This window comes from Mirounga leonina, unplaced genomic scaffold, assembly GCF_011800145.1.
Source record: "Mirounga leonina isolate KUSES-001 unplaced genomic scaffold, KU_Mleo_1.0 Mir_195, whole genome shotgun sequence".
Classification (NCBI taxonomy): domain Eukaryota; kingdom Metazoa; phylum Chordata; class Mammalia; order Carnivora; family Phocidae; genus Mirounga; species Mirounga leonina.
Genome location: NW_023270490.1, coordinates 9392873 through 9412349, shown reverse-complemented (window position 1 = coordinate 9412349; position 19477 = coordinate 9392873). Strand labels below are relative to the sequence as shown.

At 59.5% G+C, this 19477-nt stretch overlaps 1 protein-coding gene across 1 annotated transcript in view; it reads right to left on the bottom strand.

Moving 5' to 3' along the window:
• Positions 1-19477, bottom strand: part of PHACTR3 (phosphatase and actin regulator 3) — a 205201-nt gene that overhangs the window by 2431 nt on the left and 183293 nt on the right. The window contains exons 9-12 of the mRNA XM_035025495.1: positions 6539-6594; positions 2679-2740; positions 1678-1818; positions 369-445 (exon numbers count right to left, since the gene is read on the bottom strand). Coding sequence (XP_034881386.1) covers positions 369-445; positions 1678-1818; positions 2679-2740; positions 6539-6594 — 336 coding nt within the window. The remainder of the gene's footprint in view (positions 1-368; positions 446-1677; positions 1819-2678; positions 2741-6538; positions 6595-19477) is intronic.

Sequence of the window (19477 nt, the reverse complement as noted above, 5' to 3'; positions counted from 1 at the left end):
GGGTTAAAGATGCGAATCTAAATGCAGGGAAGACGGGACCGGGTAAATGGAAGGGGCCTGGAGGCCTCCTGTCGGCACAGACGGGTGGGGTTCTGAAACGGGAGGTCCGGACACTCCGGGAGGGGCGGCCGACGGGCAGACAGGTCACGTTCACTGCGCACGAACTCCTGAAGCCCCGGACCCAGTAACGCGGCTCTGCAGCCCGCCTTCCCGCGCCCCTGCGAAGCCACGGCCGGCAGCCGCGTGCTCCGTCCGGCTCCCGGCAGAGACGCTGAATTCGTTCACCCGGACCCCGGGTCTTTGTCTTTCCTTTCGTTTTAAAGAAACATGCGGTAAGTACCACGAAAGCCATACGCACAGAAACCGACCTTGTCAGATGCTTGCTTGATGCGTGTACCTCCATCTCGTTACTCTTGTATTCGTTGAGCTCCTTACGAATGGCTGCCTGAAATTCAAGAACGGGACGTTAAAAAATGAACACAGGAAGCCAGCACCCAGGTTGTGGACGAGCAGTAGCTCCTAATCTTCGCCGAGGTCCGTCGTGCTGTAATCTATTTCTACAGAAGAAGAAGACACACGGGTGGGCCCAGCACAGCCTCTCAGCTCGGCTGCGGTCGTCCCCAGCCCGTCCCCCGCCGTGTCCCGGACAGGCTGGCGAGGCCGCCCGCACCCCCGGGGGACACCACCACCGCACCGAGCACACGCTGAGCCGCCTGACGGAGCAGGAACAGCAAAGTAATGCGGCCAGTTCGGCTTGGGGTGGACTCGGAATTCTGCAGTGAGCTCATGGGGAAGCTGTTCTCGTTCGGGCACGGGGTACGGCTCCGTGTTCCGTGACAAACAGCATCGCAGCGCCCCAGACCTGTCCCCGGCCCACAGGGACCCTGCGCTCCCTCGGAGGAGCCCTCCCGGGCCGGCTGAGGACAGGGAGAGGCTCGAGTTGGGAATTTCAGCGTGTCCACACGCGTGACCCGGGACAGGCCCGCCTCCCACGGGGATTTTCTGGGCCTTACATGAAGCAATGCTGGACGGGCCGGATTCAGAGATTCCATCCGGGCAGAGCGAGGCTGGGGGAGGGCTCACTCGGCCCCCCGCTTCCCCCACAGCCTCTGGGACCCGCCGCTTCCTTGCTCCCTCCCCACGCCCCACACCAGTCCCTTCAGGCTGCTCTGGAGGCCCCCCGGAGACACCGCACACCAGAGCGGTGGGGACAGATCCAGAGCCGCCTCTGTCTACACTGCCGAGCCTTCCTGCCTGCCTCAGCCTCCTGCACCCGCATCACTGCAGCAGACTCTGCTCAAGCTCCAGCCTCTGCCTCTTTTCCACCGGAGTTTCTCAGCTCCCACACTCCTGCCACCGGGGACTGGCTCATCCCGGGGTGGGGCCGTCCTGTGCATCATGGGGCGTTCAGTGGCATCCCTGGGCTCCACCCACTACCCCCCATTTCTGACACCAAACATGTCTCCAGACACTGCCAAGGGCAAAACTGTCCCCCAGCTGCCAACAGCCATGAGCCCGGGTCACCTTTGTGAAGCTGACATCGGGGCAAAGCACAGCTGCAATTTCAACATCGGCCGGCACCCACCCCCGCCTGCCCCCGGGTCCAGGAACAAACTCGCTGGCCCGTCGTGGTGCCGCCCCCCCCACCCCCGACCGGCACGGTGGCGCCGTCTGTACCTTGTCGGCCGCGGACAGTCGCGTCCAGGGTTTGTCTGCCCGTCTGTCATAGTCCTGAGCTTTGGCCACTTCCACATAATCGCTGAATCGGATCAGAATCTTCCTGTCCCGCAGTTCATCCACCGTGGGTCTCTGATTCAGCTGAAATCAGAGATGGCCCGTGAGCCGCCCGCGGCCACACCAGCGTCCTCGAGGACTCGGGCGGACAGCACGTGTCTACAGGAACGCGGACACTCGGGAACTGGGAGACACACCGCTGAGGCCAACAAGTAACCTGAATTCCAGCCCCCGGCACATTCTGCGCCGCGGCCCAGGCTCGGGCTAAGCTTGCTGGGGAAACTCAGGGGACGCGTCTGATGGCGGCAGACACTTGCCCCGACTCCCCTGAGATGAGCCCAAATCAAAGGTCCGGGGAGAGAGGATGCTGCCTGGAGCGGTACCCCTAAGTCAGCCTCAGGAAGGACGCTGTTCACCTCCGGCGGGGGGAGATCCCCTGCCCGTCCTTGCTCCAGAGCGCGGAGACCGGACCGGCTCGCGGGGCTGCGACCTAGGCTGGCCGTGGCCGGTCCCACCTTCGCCCCGAGAGTCCCACACCAAACCCTGGAGGCCAACAGAACTTCTGCAATTGGAGCTTCTGGACAAGCTGAAGGTACCAAGGAGCCCGAAAGGTAAGCGAATGCTGACACCCAGGGATGCTCTTCCTACGCTGTGTGTGAAGATCTCAGGTGATGCCCAGTCACCGTCCAGCTCCCTGGGGATCCGTGGAAATGTCATTGGGCCCGACCTGCCACACAAGCTGCTTCCCCCCCAACCCGGAGCGCGAAGGGCAACACCGGGGCAGACAGAGGCGCCACCTTCCCAGCGTCCGGGGAGTGAATTCGCTGCCGTCCAGGAAAACGTCACTGAGTGACACAGTGAGGCCCTGCGTCACCCCTCCCCCCACCAGTGCACCTGTCACCTGTCCCTCAAGATCCAGGGATAAGACACTGAAATCATAGTACCTTTCTTGTCAATCTTTGCTTGATTTCTCTTCTTTCTTCCTGCTCTGTCTGATCATTCCTTTCTGTGAAAGATTAAAACAGAAAGAAAAAAAAGAAAGAAAAACGGGTTGAGACTCTCCTCCTTTTGGCGGGGAAGTGAGCTCCCGGCCTCTGCATTTCTGGTGGCTGAGGCAGGCTATCAGGGACACCCCATGTCACGGCTGGTCTTCCTCCACTTGGCTGGCCATGCTCAGACCGCGGTCTCACTGCCATATGGAAACACTGGCCCCAAGAGAAGCTTCGCCCACGTTCCAGCCCCTCTCCTCGGCTTTCTCTGTGCCGGACTCAGCACAAAAACTCAGCTGCGCAAATTTACTTGCAGGAGAAACAGGAAGCAGGCCTCGCTCCCTCCCTCCTCCCCAACCAAATATCTACCCTCTGTCTGTATATTTACGTCCAGGAGTATAGATGACTCGCACAAATACTTTTAGTAGGGTAAGTAAACGTGCACATCCGTGACTACTAATATGTACCACATATGAATATCATATATGAATATTAATACACTGTCACTGCTTTTTTTTGCCTTCTGCTTAGTAGGTATACGTACAGACTTTCAGCCAACCAACATACATAAGGAACACCCTTCTCCAGACTCTGGGCAACATATGCTTGCCTGGAATTTATACTTTCAGGGCATATTTCACATCTAAAGATACCATGCACCCAGCTGACTCTCTCCCGCAGGAGCGAGCTCACTTAGATGGCAGAGCCTTTTAAGGGAGCCTCAGTACTTCACTAAACTCGGCTTTGCCGCTGAGTTGTGACTATTAACATTCAAGCTGTGCTCATACCTACACGCGGGAGCTAAAAATAGAGAAGTCAGAGCCGTGGTGTAAAATGCAGGCTTTGCCCTGGGATACGAGATAATGGATGTCCTATTTCTGGCGCTCTCAGTTGCTAAATAAAGCCTCAGGTCCCAGGCTGTAGGAAGCTCCATTCCTGGGAAGGGAGGCTCATCTGCTGGCACAGACTCCTAGAAACACGGCTTGTTTGAGAAAGGGGGGGCCCTGCTGCTTGCACTTCACATAATCCCACAGCATCCGCCTTGACTTACAACATTCCACACACTTGTGCATTTGGGGGATTGGGTTCACGGGTGTTAGATGTACGGTACTCTTCAGTAACTTTTTTTAAAACAAAGACTTATCTTGCATTTGAATGTTTTAAAAAGTAAATGAAGCCCTTTTATGTTCCTGGTTCCTAATCCAAGTAATAAAGCAGGAGAAACCACACGAGGAAGCTCTCTGCAGAAAGCTGATGAGACAATCAAGAAAAAATTGTGGAAGTATCAATATAAGGCCAACCATGAGGGATTTCAGTGATGACATGACGCTAATTCTTCAGGTTTCTTAAAAAACAGGCCCCAGACAAAGGCCAAGTGCAGCCTCCATGTGAAAAAACAAAACCAGATCTTTGTCTTTAATCACCAACAGTGTCATTACCAAGGTCACACGAGTGCTGCAGGTGCCTTGGAGAGGTGGCCAGCAGGGGCCCCTCTGGGGCAGCTGCTCTGTTGGACGCCAACCCCAAAAAGTCCTTCCCCAAAGCTTGAGCCCATGGGTTCTCTCTGAGCAACACCTAGCTATGGGTTTGTGGACCTTCGATTCCCAGACCCAGAAAACGCTGTGCCTTATACAAACCAAGGGATCCATGACCACAGCCTCCATACCCAGATGTTCTAGAAACAGAGCCAGCGGCTTGGAAGCCACATTCAAGTCTTCTGTAAATCATCAGAGATGCACTATTGCTTCTAATGCAGGGGTTAGAACACAGCCCGTGGAGCTGGGCAACCTTTGGCTCTATCTCCTTGCCAAGATTCACGTCAAAAAGCTGTATTACTCCTTCAGTTAGCTTCCTTACCAGGCCAATGGGGAGGGCAGTGCCACACCACACCGCTCTGTTGTAAGGATTCAGCGCAGGTGCACAAGCAAGCCCTGAGTACCGCGGCTGGCACAGCGTGGGTCTAACGTGGGGGCATCGGGTTTGAGGTCGTCGCCTGCAAAGGGGCCACGGTCTTATCCACAAATGACCCCCAAGCCGAGTTCCGAGTGTCCGTCAGACCTGATCGCAGTGAGTTGTGAGCCCCCACTTGCAGATGAGCAGATACGATGTGACAACATTCTAAGGATAGGCAGAAAAGGCCCTAGAGCAGGAGGGCTTGAAGCCTGTGTCAGGGGCCTGTGATGATGCTGTTCTACGCTGGACCACGCACGGCTCCTCTAGTCTCAGCTCCACAGAACAGAACAGAACATTTGCCCACTGAGAACTAGCAAGCAAATTCGCAGATACTCCCACTCGGGGCACTTGAGATGCTCCTGAGCTAGGGACGCACCTGAGTGGCTCAAGAGTGTGGAAGGGACCGCCGTGGCCAGAGGAAGGAAACCCGCTCTCCCCTTCTGTGCACTGCACATGAGTGCATCAGTCCCAGGTATCCACTCTGCACCTCCATTCACCAAGCACCAGTCCTGTTTTTAAGGCTCTGACGTTTATTTGCAAAGACTAATACAACTGGAGGCGCTTACTGGCACAGGGACGTGGCATCCCCAGGAGCGGGGCCAAGAGCCACACGGAGCCGAGCCGGCTCACGGGGAAGCCCCGCCGCCCTCTGGGGCAGCAGACCCCTCTGCTCCAGCCGGCCCTCCAACTCCTGGGCTGCGTTTTGGGGGCATCTGTGATTTATAAATTGCTTTATAAATGAGTGGTGGAATTTTTAAACATTCAAATACTTGGTGACTGAAACAGCTTGACTCTTCTGTCTCCTGGATCAAGCAGGTAGAGTCCACAAAAGGTTCTCTTTAAATCCTCAGACAAGACCAAGTTTACACAACACAGAAGAGGAGGGGCCACATCTTAAGTCTGACAACAAAAACACGGAATCCCTTCCCTTAGGATGAATTATGTCCCACCGTCCCTGACGGAGGGATCCGCTCAGGCAGGAGAGGGGCCAGGGGGAGGGGACGGGGACCAGCCAGGACCAGCAGGGGGCTCTGCCATCCACCGGCTTTCTGGCAGAGCGTCTGCTCGGGTGTTCCCCCAACTTCGGGAAGAGCTCACAGAATAAAAAACCAAACTCACAGAATATCTGTAGTGTTCATCACGTAAAGAGGAAAAAGAATGAAAATGCTTTAAAAATCCAGGCTTTCGAGGGCACCTTTTGTAGAAAATGTTTTGAAAACTAAAGTCTGCTGGCCGGACAGAGAACTCTCCGAGAAACACTTTTGAAGGGGTTTTACCACCCCCCAAACCATCCATGGCGTCCTCTGTACTGGGGAGGTTGTTTGTGGGCACTGTGACCGCTGGGGGACACCCAGGCCACATGGAGCCAGATGGACGGTCCTGGAATGGCACAGATGTGAGCCCCAGGGCAGGTTTCCTGGGGTTTCCAGGTCCTCGGAGCGGCTGGCTTCATCTGCCCTACGCGTAGCACCCCAGGGCTACGCGCTCCTGCCCTCGGGCTTCTGACGCTGTCCACACCTTGCCTGTGGTCTCTGCGCCCATCAGGACCCCCTCCCAAACTGCCAGGGAAACCTGCTCCAAACCCAGAATGCAAAGAGGATACTGAGCCATTTCCCCTAGATCTACAGGGCTAATTAAATAACCCGAGAATAGGGATATCTTTAATTACGCCCCAAGGAAAGCTTTTTCTCTCTTAATTTTAAAGGGGGAGATTTCCAAGTGCATCAACTTTAGGGCTTGCTTCTGCAGCCGGACTTCACAGGGCTCGGGGAGCGTCCAGACGGCAGAGCAGGCTGTGAGGGCAGAACCCGTCCCCCAGCCTCCCCACCTGAGGCAGGAGCCAGGGGTCCCCAGCTACTCACGTTTCAAGATGTTTCTTCTCTCCAGTTCCTCCACGGCCGGTCTTTGGCTCAGCCGTCTGCGGAAAAACACTAGAATTACATTTTGCACCATGGTGGCTGCCTGCAGATTCCGCCTGGTCTCTGCCAGGGGCAGAGGTGGCCGGCGCGCCCCCGAAGATTGTGTCCCCAAAAGCTGGAGGAGGGGCGGGGTCCCCTGGCCACAGCCTCTTGCTGGCCAATCCAGTAAGATCCTGCACAGGACGGAGGTCGCCCTCTGTCACGGAGCTCCTGGGGCGGACCCCCTGCCACCTCGGGATGTGCGGCTCATTTCCAGACCTGCCGATCGCAGCCCCCTCGGTGGGACGCCCCCCAGGCCGAGCTCCGCCACCGCCGCCCGCCGCCCGCAGCCTGGGCAGCACCTGTCCCGCTCCTGTCCCAAGCAGCCTCGCCGGCAGCCCTCGGCAGGGGGAGTGACAGGCAGCACCGCCTCCCAGCCAGCAGAGCCAGCCGCGGAGGGAGGGAGGGAGGGGCGCCCCACCCGCCCCCCCTCCTCCCCTCCCCCCTCCCCCGCCCCACCCGCACCGTCCCGGCAGGGGACCAGCCCTTCCAGCCGGGTTTCCAGTTGAAGGAGTCGGAGGATCCAGCCAAAAACAAATACATAAAATAAAGAAAAGGCTTGTCGGGAGAGAGAGGCATAATTAGCCAAAATTAGTGCCAAGCGCTCGTTATTCTTGTAACTCTGATACTGTTGCCCTTGGGTCAGAGCCAGGAGCTGTCCCACTTCCGGCCCGTTAGCCCCCACCGGAGACAACAGGGCTGAGCCTGTGAACGCCCAGAATCTGGGGCCACCACACGTTGCCCCAAAGAGGATGCAGCCTCCAGAAATATTTGTCTCCTCTTCATAATCCCTGTCCCAGCACAAAGCCGAGGGCGTCCCCAGGGCTCCCCTGCCCACCCCCCCCCCCCCCCCCCCCCGAGCACCCCACAGTCCCGGGCTTTGTGTGCCGCTGGCTCTGTGGACGGCTGCTTCCAGGCTGTCTTGATGTCTGGTGGGACCTGAGCCTGCCCCTCCAGGAGGCCTGGCTGGGACCCAGGGGCGAAGGCTCCTGACCTGCCCCAGGCCGGAGGGGGGAGGGGGGCACGCAAGATCTGGCTCCAGGACAGAGGCTCCCTCACCCTCACCGAAAGATCCCCAATGCCCCTCACTCACTCCCTCAGCAAAGGACCAGGGAGCAGTGGTTCTGTGCCAGGCGGGTCCACGCCCCTGGACCCGGCGCTGAACCAGCTCCCCCTGCCCTGGAAAGCTCAGAGTCTGAGGAGGAAGGTAGACAAACCATATAAAAATGAACAAAACCATTCCAGGGAGTGTAATGCCACGGACGAAATAGGACGGGGCATGTGACTGAGCAACCAGGCGGGGGCAGGGGCGGAAGGTTTCGGGGAGACCCCTTTCCTCTGAGACCCGCACGAGGAGGAGGCCAGCCACGGGAAGATCACACCTCTCTAGCCGCAGTGTCCCCTAATTGCTCACACATGGGGCCTGAAGATGGAGGCAGGGGAATGATCATGGCAGGCTTCGTGGAAGAGGGAACGTTGGGCAGAGTTGTGGAAAATCTATAGAGGGCAGAGCCTGGTGACCAGCAATGCCTGAGGACTGAGGCCATGGATTTCCTCAAACCTGGGGAGTATCCCGAATCCCCACTGGCAATGCCTCCCCCCCCCCCAGCCTCTTCTTGCTGGAGGCCTGTCTTCGCTTCCAAAATGAGAACCCATCACAGACTTCCCCAGAAGTGTGAGAACCGAATGAGGTAATGCACCGAGTGTCTGTGAATGCTAGCTTGGCACAGGGTAAGCTCTCAAAAATCGTCTCAAGAAAACCCAACCTGTCAGCTGCCAACTGGCCACGGATGGAGTGCCCAGAAAGGCCCGTCACCCAATTCCTGCGTCTCTGAAAAGCGTGGACAGCTTGCCACCAGGATCTACGCCGCTGGGCCGCGTGCAGGCGGGCCGGGTCCTGCCCCGCAATGCGGGGTCCTCCCAGATGCCGCCGGGCTGACGGCACAGCTGGCCCCCAGGCCACCTCCGCCCCGGCTAGAACGGGCAGTCCTCTGGGTGGACGCAGCGCCGTCAGGGACCGCTGTGAGCAAAGCGCAGGCACCGTCACTCCCTGACCCTCCCTGCAGAGACAGCCCGGGCGGGAGCAGAGGACCCGAGCCGCTCTGTGTGGTTCTTTCCGGGAGAGAGGATCCCAATCACCGGGGACGGGAGAGGAGGAGGCCCTGAGGGCAGTGCTGCGTGTCCAGAGTTCAGTCTAGACTCACCCCTACCCAGGAGGCCATCCAGTACCCAGGATCCCACTTCATGAGACTGTGAACTTCTGCCTTGGGTTCACTCGACCTTCCTTCATCACATGTTCTGGGAACACTCATGACACGAGGAGCCCTGGGGACAGGGTGGTGAGAAGTGGGACCCAGTCCTGTGCCGGGGCTTGCAGGCTCTCCTGGGGTACAGATGCTCACTCTGTTATCATGCAGCACGAGGACGAAGCCTAGGGTAGGTGGGCTGACGTGGACAGGGCTGGCTCCCTGGAAGGTGCCCCTGGAGTTGAGATCCAACAGGTAAGTGGGGATTGCTAAGCGAGAAGGGGAAGGAAGAGCAAGTGCAAAGGTCCTGAGATCAGGAAGAATTCTGCAAATGCTCTTTAGACTGAATGGAGGTGTGTGAGCATCTCTGGGGCAGGAGAGCTGGGTGGGGGCACAACCTGGAGTCAGGTGAGGAGTCTGGATTCGTTCCAGGAGTCTGAGAAGGCATACGATGGTTTGAAGCAGGGAAGGGTGGGGTGGGCTTGAGGGGATGCCAAGATCAGGTGTGCCTTGGGAAGCTCTCTCTGGACCCCTCCAGGCTGCTGTCCAAGAAAGGACAGGGCAGAACCCACCAACAGGAGACACCGGCCTTCCCAGGGCCAGGACCCCCGTCGGACAGGAAGGACGGGTGCTCCAGACCGGCGAGTGGCCGAGGGCCCTGTGAAACGTTCACGGCACCGGGAAGGTACTGGCTCTGGAGTAAGAACAATGCGAACTCCGAGGTAGTACCCATTAGACTAAATATATAAACCACAGCATTCTGTCCACTTGCTCCCTGGAACTCGGCTCGGCTCTCTGCGTGGGTGAGGCTTCCAGAAGCAGGAGTGACAACGACCCCACTTACTGTCAGAGACAGATGGCGAGGAGACCATGAAGGCCCAGAGAGGCAAACGTGATCAGGTCTCACCGCCCACGTAGACCCCAGGGCCCGGCGCCTGTGACCACATGCAGTGAGACCAGGCGACAAATGAGAGCACGGAGACCCCTCTCCCTACACGGCCCCGGGGCGGGGGTGATGCCGGAGCCCCTTCACTTTCCTCGGTGGCAAGGGGCTCTCAGAGGACCCACAGACACAGCCCCAAGGTGGCTGGGCTGGGGGGGCTGGGGGGGTTGGGGGGGCCGCGGCCTCAGGGAGGGTGTGGGTGCACTCCAGCCCCCGAGGGTTCCCAAGCTCCTCCTGGAGGCTCCTCCCTCTCCCGATTCAGAAACGCGCCCCAGCGAGCGAGGAGTGAGGAGCAGGCGCCACTGGGGAAGACACGTTCTATTTCTGACTCTTCCCACAGAGAAAGCTGGAGTGTGGCAGCTAATTACAGCGCTGCGGGGGGGAAGGGGGGGCGGCAGGAAAAGGGAGTGTCAGGGTAGAGAGAGGCCCCTGCCCGCCTCCCGGCCTGGCCCCCGCCTGTGCACGCAGGAGACCTGGGGAGACCAGCACCGGCCCGGGGCCCGAGTGCGCTGACAGGCCATGGGGGCTCGAACGGGAGGTGAAGGTCTGGAGCACCCAGCGAGGGCAAGGTGAGGGGTGTGGGATCCCGCAGGACAGCGTATGCACACACGGGTCCCCATGAGGGCCCTGCCACCAGCTCGTGCCCCTGGTCCCACGGGGCCTGTCCACTGAACAGATGCCCCACACCCGACCCTGTGCTGCGAACACGGGAAACAACAGAGGACGGAGGAGGCGAAGGCGGAGGGTGCGTGGCCCACCAGGATGCCCGCGTGGGCTGCACGAGAGCAAAGGACGCAGTCGCACCGTCCACGAGGCTCTGGCTCTGCGCAAGACGGTCGTGTTTCCACGCCGTCCCCACCAGCACCGAGGGCCACCACATAGGCACAGGGGCTGAAGTCGGGCCTCAGCTCTGCCACCTGCTAATGCTCTCCCCGACCCAAGCCTCGGGTCCCCAGCCGTCACCTGCCCCAGTGGCCCCCCGGGGTTCTGAGGGGTGAGGACACTAAAGAGGAGGAGCTGGCACACAAACAGGGGGCACTATTGTTACTGCTATCTACAGTGCTCACCCGGCGGGCTGAGGCCAGGTCTCTTCCAGCCTCAACCGAGGGAGCTGCAATCTCTAACCTGCTGGCAGCCTCTGTGCCGGCCAGGATCCCCAGGAAATGCTCCTCCATCAGACACTCACTCATACTCCCTGCATTAGACACACACAGGCCTCCATCAGACACTCACTCCCTCCTCCATCAGACACTCGCTCATCCCCTCCTCCATCAGACACGCATTCATACCTTCCTCCATCAGACCCACTGCCTCCCTCCCCCATCAGACACGCGCTCATCCCCTCCTCCATCAGACACGCATTCATGCCTTCCTCCATCAGACCCACTGCCTCCCTCCCCCATCAGACACTCGCTCATCCCCTCCTCCATCAGACACGCATTCATGCCTTCCTCCATCAGACCCACTGCCTCCCTCCCCCATCAGACACGCGCTCATCCCCTCCTCCATCAGACATGCATTCATACCTTCCTCCATCAGATGCACTCCTTCCCTCCCCCATCAGACACTCACAGGCCTTCCTCCATCATTCACTCATCTCTCACTCACTCACCCTCCTCCATCAGACACTCATTCACCCCCTCCTCCACCAGACCCTTGGTGCCAGGCTCGCACCCACACAGGCAGAGGGTGGTGACTGAGGCCCAACCATCTGCCACCTTCAAGGAGGTGACCCTGCTGCACCATCACACAGCGCCCACCCCGTCCACGTGACCGTGGGCTCTAGCAGCTGCCCTGGGCCAGGGGGCAGGGACCCCCAGTGCTCACCAGGGTCGGGGGGCTCCCTACACTTTCCAGCTCCCTGCAGCCAGGCAGGGCTATGCGGATGGTTTGCAGCAGTGACTGGGAGGAGAGATGCTGGGTCTGGACTGAGCCCTCGAAGAGGTGTGGGAACTTCCGCGGGCTCCCCTCCCCTCCGCGGGCACCTGGGCCTCACCCCAGACGGCAGAGCCTCCAACCTGAGAGGCCCAGGCCCGCCTCCGTGTGAGGCCAGCTGCCCTGGAGGCTCGCCCTGACCACGATGGACGGAGCACACCTGCGCTGGGTGGGGCCACTGAGGTTGGGGTGTCACCACAGTGCCGTCTGACCTCAGGAGGCACAGCTCGGGCCACAGCTGGCCGTGACCCTGGCTTTGGTCCCAGGGCACCATGCCTGGCCTCCCACCTCTGCCTGCAGCCTGGACCCGCCCAGAGCCTTCTCCAGCGTGGGGCCAGGCCCAGGGAGCCCTGCAAGGCCAGGTGGACTGAAGGTGCAGGTGCTCCTCTGCCCCACACCATCGGGGTCGGGGGGCAGCGTGGCCACCAGTCCCATCAGTGCTCCACACTCCACATACAGCAGGCAGGTGCATTTTTGGCTCACAGGATACTTCAAGAAACAACACGAAGGAACGTTAATCAATTGCGAGTTTCACTTTCAAATATCTGTTTCCTGACTTTCCTGGGATATAAGAAGACTTGGCTACTTGGGTGCACACCCCTGACCCCCAGGGATGGCGTGGGCAGAGTGGGCACCCTGGTGCCTGGCAGTCCCCGCGGCTCTCCTCCTCCTGGGCCCGGTCAGCGGTCCTGCCCAGGGCTTGGCCAGACCCGAGACCAGGGCCCCAGAGCTGTCCAAGGACAAGAGGCCATGACGTGGGCCAGACCCTGCGCGGTGGCTGGAGAGGAGGCTGGCGGGGAGGTGGGGACAGGAACCTGTGTGTGGGCAGCGCCACCGAGAACAAGAGCCACCTGCACACGCGCCCCCGCCGCCTGCACTCTGGGGGGGTCTGAGCACCGACCCCACCTCCCCACCCCCCCATCCCCGCTCCGGGGGGTCTGAGCATGGACCCCACCCCACCACCCCACCCCTGCTCCGGGGGTCTGAGCACAGACCCCACCTCCCCACCCCCCCATCCCCACTCCGGGGGGTCTGAGCACGGACCCCACCCCCACCCCCACTCCAGGGGGTCTGAGCACAGAACCCCCTCCCCACTGCCTGCACTCCGGGTGGTCTGAGCGCGGACCCCACCCAACCCCCACTCCGGGGGGTCTGAGCACGGACCCCACCCCTGGCCTGCGCTCCAGGGGGTCTGAGCACGGGCCCCATCCCTAGCCTGCTGCTGCTGAGGGGTGTGTGGGGGGGTCTGGGGAAGTGTCCGACTGGTACCCCTCTCTCCAGAACCATGAGGCCCCAGGCTTCCATGAGGCCCGTGAAACCCAACTCTGTGATGTGCTCCTGTGCTCACCACCTCTCATTTGCCAGGGAAACTGAGTCACAGGAGTCAAACTCCAGGTCACCTGACCCCCAAAAAGGGCCACCTTCACCACACTTGCTGTACGTCCTCTTTGACCTGCAGCCGCTCTATGGGTCGGGCTGTCCCGTCCACAGACAGCGAGGCTCAGCGCAGCCCTCTGGCTCACACCGCCCTGCCTGTCCCCGCGGCCCCGCTCTCACCCGTGGGACTCGCTCAGCCCACCCTCTGCCTCAGACCCTATCACCCACCGATGAGCACCCTCTGCCAGAAAAACCGCAGAACCCCCAAACTGAGGTCCTCACAACCAGCTCACGAAACCCCAGAGAAGCCTCTGGAACCACGCTCTGTGGGCTGAGCCTTCCCACCCTTCACTGGCCCGATTCCCTGGGGGAAACGGCTCCTTCTTCTGCAGAGCGCGGAGCCCCCGGGAAGGGGCCCTGCTGGGACTCAGCGACCGGCCCCGCACGCCTCCCTCCTCCTGTGCCCTGTCCCCGTGCAGCTTGTGTCGGGGGCCCAGCCGCGCACCCCGCTCGCTGCCGCACTGCCGGCCCCGTCCAGCTTGCCCTCGCATGCTCTGGCTGCCCACACCCCCTGTGGCCTTGGCTCCCGCTCACCACACCTGCTGTGCCCTCACCAGGCTTTCCGAGGAACCCCCCACCCCGGTACATCGACCCGATTCCTCGCCTAGAGAAGCCCTTCGGGGCGCAGCAGCAGCTTCAAGGTGAAGGGGGAGCATCTCGACCCAGGTCCCTCCAGACCTTCGGTCCCGACCCCGCCACCCTGCAGCTCTGTGCCTTCTGAGCGGCACTTTTCTCCCCTGAAAACGGGAGGACGACCGCACAGCCTCTCGGGGCTGCCAATGAAGTGAAGCAGCCCAGAGCCCGGAGCCCAGGGCCTGGCACACGGCAGACCCAGGGCTGTGGCAGTTCCCGAACTGCTCCCACACGGCGCCCAGGCTGCAGGGCATTGGGGGCGCAGAGGGACAGCAGGCCTGGCTCGGGGGGGGGGACGTGGGTCAGAAACAGCATGCCCAGCCTCATGCTTGGCCCCACTTCGTACCGGAGCCCCAAACCCCTACTTCGTCCATGGCCGAGGTTCGAACACCGCTGACGTCACCGCAGTGCCAGGCAAGAACTGAGAACCGATTCCTTCCAAGGAGGCAGAGTGCCTTTCTGGAAAGGGAAGCCTCAGCCGCCGAGCAGACAGCTTCACACCCACGGGCCGCCGGGCTATTCTGGGAGCTCCTTCCCGGGAACGCCGCGCCTGCCGCTCCACCAGCCTGGAGCCCCCAAGGCGTGCTGGCATCCCTGCCTGGGACGGATTCCCCCGGCGGGGCGGCGTCCCTGCAGTCATTCCGCGGGGATTCCTCCTGCCACACGCAGGCCCATGCTGCGCACCGGCTTTGGGGAGCTCCCACGGGGCGCTGTCGGGGCAGCAGACCCACGGGGGCTCGTGGGCCAGCCTGAGAGAGAGGGCCGGGGGGGCGAGGCCACTTGAGGGGGTGACCCAAGGACCAGGCCACAGAAAGCAGGGACAGGCTGCGGGCTCTGAGGGGGTGGAGCCTCCCACGATGGGGAACAGCAGCTCCCCCAAACCTGAGCCCCGTGTCCTTGCAGTCATCCCACGTCGGTACTGTCCTGTGCTGTGGGGTCTGCACCCAGCCCTAGGCCAAGGCGTCCATAGTTGAAGGAGGCGGGGGGGAGTGGGGGGAGAAGAGGTGGGGAGGAGGCAAGACAGCAGGACTGTGCCAGGGATGGGAGCCCGAGGGACGGGTCTGACCCAGCAGCGGCGCAGCCTGAGGTTAGCCGCTGCCCAAGCCCGGCAAGGCCACCCCCACGCCCCCACCTGCTGCCCACCACTGGGGAGATGGGGGCAGTGCTTGCACACCCAGGACGAGGCATGCAGCTGGCCTGTTAGGGACCCGCGTCTCCCAGGGGTGGGGCCTTATCCACCTGGCCCCTTTCCTGCCCCTGACTTCCCACGGCCACGGCCTCTGGGTCAGCGCCTCCCGCAGGGCTGGCCACTCAGCCAGGGGTCCTGGGACACGCTAAGTCTCCCGGGGGCACCGGTGGCCGCTGTGGTGAGCGTGTGGAGCCCAAAGCCACCATCCCCCCAGGTCCCACTGAAGTAACAACCACGATCACAGGTCACTGTGTCACGCGCAGAACGGCGGAGGGCCACACGGCGGGAAACTCAGTGTTGGCCAGAGTGTAGACCAACAGTCCTCCGCCCCCCTTTGGTGGGACCGTCAGCGCCGTCTACCAAGATTATAAATGCCTGCCCGTATCCTTTGACCCAACGATTCCAGCTCGAGGTGGGAAGTTTCTGAAGTGCTCTCACGGGCGCCGATGCGTTACAGCAAAATGTAGGGCAGAGGCTTTACGCCCACTTAGGGGCTGGATAAAGAAAACAGTTGGCCAGCAACAGAACTCTGTGCAGACATGGAAAAGGACAGGGTGTGCGTATGCTGGCCTTTATTGGAAGGCTCGTCCAGCTGGACTCTGGGAAGAATAGGCAGAAAAGTGAAGACAGAAAACGCAAAATCGTGTTGTGGTTAAAAATCTGGGCTCCGAACCCGGCCTCGGCTGGGATTCTAACTTCTCCACAAATCAGCTCCACAAACCTGCTCGTGAACTTCTCACTGCTTTTTGCTCAGTGAGAAGCGTCCACCTGGCAAGGCAACAGTCCCCAGGTGTTCATTCAATCCCTCATCCAGGTGCCACGGTGGAGGTATTTTGTAGATGTGATTACAGTCCACAATCAGGTGACTTTACAGAAAAGAGACTGTCCTGGATGCTCTGGGTGGGCCTGGTCTAATCAGTTGAAAGGCTTTGAGAGCTGGGCTCAGGCTCTCTGGTGAAGAAGGAATTCCGCCTGTGGACAGTGGCCTCTGCCCATGTCTGAGGCTCCCAGCCTTTCCTGATGGCCCGCGTCACGGATTCCAGACCTGCCTAGCCAGCCCCACAGTCACCCATGCCCACACCTTGCAGTAAATCCCTTATTTGTCTCCTAGCGTGTCTGTTTCCCTGGTGTCCGACCGACACCACCTCCTTGCCCATAAATGAGGATGACAATACTATGGGAGAAGCTCTCTCCTGTGTCCCCACTCACTGACTCCGGATGCACCAACGCTCCCAATCCTGCAAGGCCAGGGCCCAGTGACCGTGCTCAGCCCGCAGCCGATGCTGCCCAGTCTGTTCTCAACAGTGAGCTCTGCGCCCATCGGGAACTGCTCCCTTTGTTCCCAAACCTATGTGTACCAGGTGTACTTATTTTTGTGATTAGGTAATTTAATTAAGTTTTATGCACACTGATTAAATGCCTTAATATGGGTGTGAAAGGAAAATCCTGTGAGAACAGGGTTGAAGGCTTGGAGTCAGGAAAGTGAAGATGCTAAAAATAGTGCTGTCGGCCTAGTGTGGGGGAGGGAGCAAAAATGATGGGAGGGAATCGAAAATTCTGGGAGGATGCTGCACTTAGGTCCTTCCAAGCGCCTCCAAATGCTCACTCCCCTTCAAAGAAACCGACACTAGAAACCGCACTGGAGGCATCCCACCTCTGTGTCACAAAGAACTCCAGCATAGTTCCTCCCTCAGTGGACTGTTCTCCATTCTCACCTGTGTGACGCGGGCTAAAGGAAAGCATTTAGAGCGAGAACAGGTCGTGTTTATAATTTCTGCTTTTAACCGGCTTTCTGATGCATTGCCGGTGTCTCGCCCTGTCCTTGTTCCCCGTGGGCCTGGGAGCCGTGGGCAGCGGCTGCGGACATGGGCCCAACCTGGACGACGCAACACCAAGGCAGACGGAAACCAAAGCTCCACTTGAAACTCTCCTCCACCAGCCTCCACCCCAGAGGATTTCTACCGGACACGCAACTCCATCAATGCAGTCAGGAGCACCTGGCCCTCACAGCCCGGGGCGGGGGTGGGGAGTGGGGAGGAGGGAGGGGTCGGGGACCGGGGGCAGCACCCCTGTACCTGGCATGCGGGGAGCACGTCCCGTGTCCCACCACCCCGTGCTTCATGTCCCTGCACCTCTTACACACCCGTGTAGCTGACCCCCCTCCCGCCCGCCCTGTCCCCTCGTCCTGAAGGCACTGCCTCCATCCTTCCCCAATCCCCAGAGCTCGGAGCAGAGGTGGCGCACAGAGTTGCTCAGGAAGTGTGTCCTTGAACTGAGAGGTCATCGGAGGGGGTAATCACTGAGGAAGGGACGACAGCAACTGTCCACGTCACCCCAACTTCCTGCCACCTCCCGGCGCTGGACTGTACATGCAGCACTCTCCTGAGCCCACGGGGGCTCCACGGAGACTCCTCGGGCCAGACTGCTTTAGAAGCTGCTGCTACCTAAGATGGAATGTTTCCATTCCCTCGTCCATCTGTTTGCTCGTTCCTTCCCCTCTCTCTTCATTCTATCTACACAACAAAATTAACTTCAACACCCACAATAGCACAGACTGCTAGTTTCCTGCCTGGTCTCTAGCCTCCCTTCCTATGCAGCACCAGAAAGCTGATTCTGCTCAGGGCAGCCTCTTTCCTAGCCAAACCTGGCCACATGGAGGGGTTCTGACCAAAGATATGCCGAGGAGCCTTGGGGAAGAGCCGATTCAGCTAGGATGTATGTACCTTTGGGACTTAAATGTGATGTCCGGTGCTCCTGCAGCCATCTTAGACCATGGAGGATAAATGCCAGTGTGAGCATAACTGAACAGGAAGACAGAAGGAACCTGGACTCTCAGTGACTGTGGAACAGTCATGACAGACCCAACAGTCTGCAACTATTCCACGAAGCAGAGTGGCTCTAGGCCCGGTGTTCAGAGCCAGCCTACCTGGGTCAGATCTCAACTAAGTGTCATCCTACTTGTGTGACTTTGAATATCTACCTAACTTCTCTGAGCCACCGTCCCCTTAGCTATAAAATACAACAAACATAGTACTTACATCTTGGGCTTCAGCAAATGCAGGCCAAGCAGAGTCCATGACACAGAACACAAGTTTAATAAACGTTACACGCTACCATGTCGTCCTTACAACCACAGCCACTACTTGCATGAATTAAGCCCCGACTGCAGGTAGAGCAGGGCCAGGTGTATTCAGTCCCTGCACATGCCAAGCAGGCAGGAACTACATACCCATTCCCTAGGCTCAGCCGGGTAATGTGATATGCCCGTGCTCAGTCTCCAAGTCCCAGCCAGGGGACCTTTAAACCACCAGACCACCTGCTCCCCTGGTTTGGGATTCGTGTTCTACTGATACTGAAGGGAGTTGATGTCATTTTGCATTTTCTTACAAAACATGCTGTACTTCCTTGACAGATTTCCAAGCACCCAGGGAAAACAAAGAGCAGCTGACCCTGGGGCCAGCTCAAGGCTCCAGGCTCCCTGCACAGTGATACAAACAAGGAAGCCTGAGTCCCACACACTGGTGCTCCCTGCAAACCATGAGCTCCACACAAAGACCAAGATTTATATTTATGTTCTCCAAAAATTAGATTTGTCAAACTTTTCCTGATTTGGAAGCTCTGTTTTCTGTTGCTTAGCTACCTCCGTCTAAAAGCAGAATGTGCAAGATCTACACCTTATAGACACCGCTCTGACTGGACCCCTTTGGCCTTGCCTGCTGCCCAGGCCTTGCGGGACCACGGAGCACCCTCCCTCCCGGGCAGAGGTCATGTCTTACCCTCCCCACAACACCCCACAGGGCCTGGTCACAGCCCTGCCTCTAGCATTCCTTTTGCAGTTTTGCAATCAGTCCTCAAGAGCGCCCTCATAAATGGGGGCATTCCTGACTTTGGAAGCTGCGTAATATTGGCGGCCAGCCCCTCACCACGGCGGTGGTGCAGGAAGGTGCTGCCAAGCTGACAGCCGAGAGGGTCTGGCAGGATAGAATAGATCTGCCCTCCCGACACCTTGAGCTTTCTAAACAGAAAGAGAAGCAAAGCCCCAGGAACACGCCCGAGGCCCCTGGGACGGCTGGGAAGGACGTCAGGTAAATCTGCTTCTCCCCAAATGGAAGAAAGGCAGAGAGACTGCTAAGCAGGGTCTGTGATGTCCGTCCTCCCACACGCCCACCCCCACCCCATCTCTGCAGACGGGGCTCCTGCAGACAGGGAGGCCCCTGACCTGACTGCGGGTGTGGGCTTCAGTCCCCTGGAAGATGGATGGAGCCCGGGGACATCAAGGGGCTGAGGCCAGCGTCCCCTAAGTGCTTCCTGTGCATGAGACTGGGCGTGTTAGCGACCCTGCCGAAGGTGACCATGATGAAGGCAGTGACGGAATGAGGATGGGTAACGGGGTGATGAAGACCCTGAGGAAGATGCTCAAGGTCTGATGAAGATGACGGTGAAGAAGATGGAGATGGTAA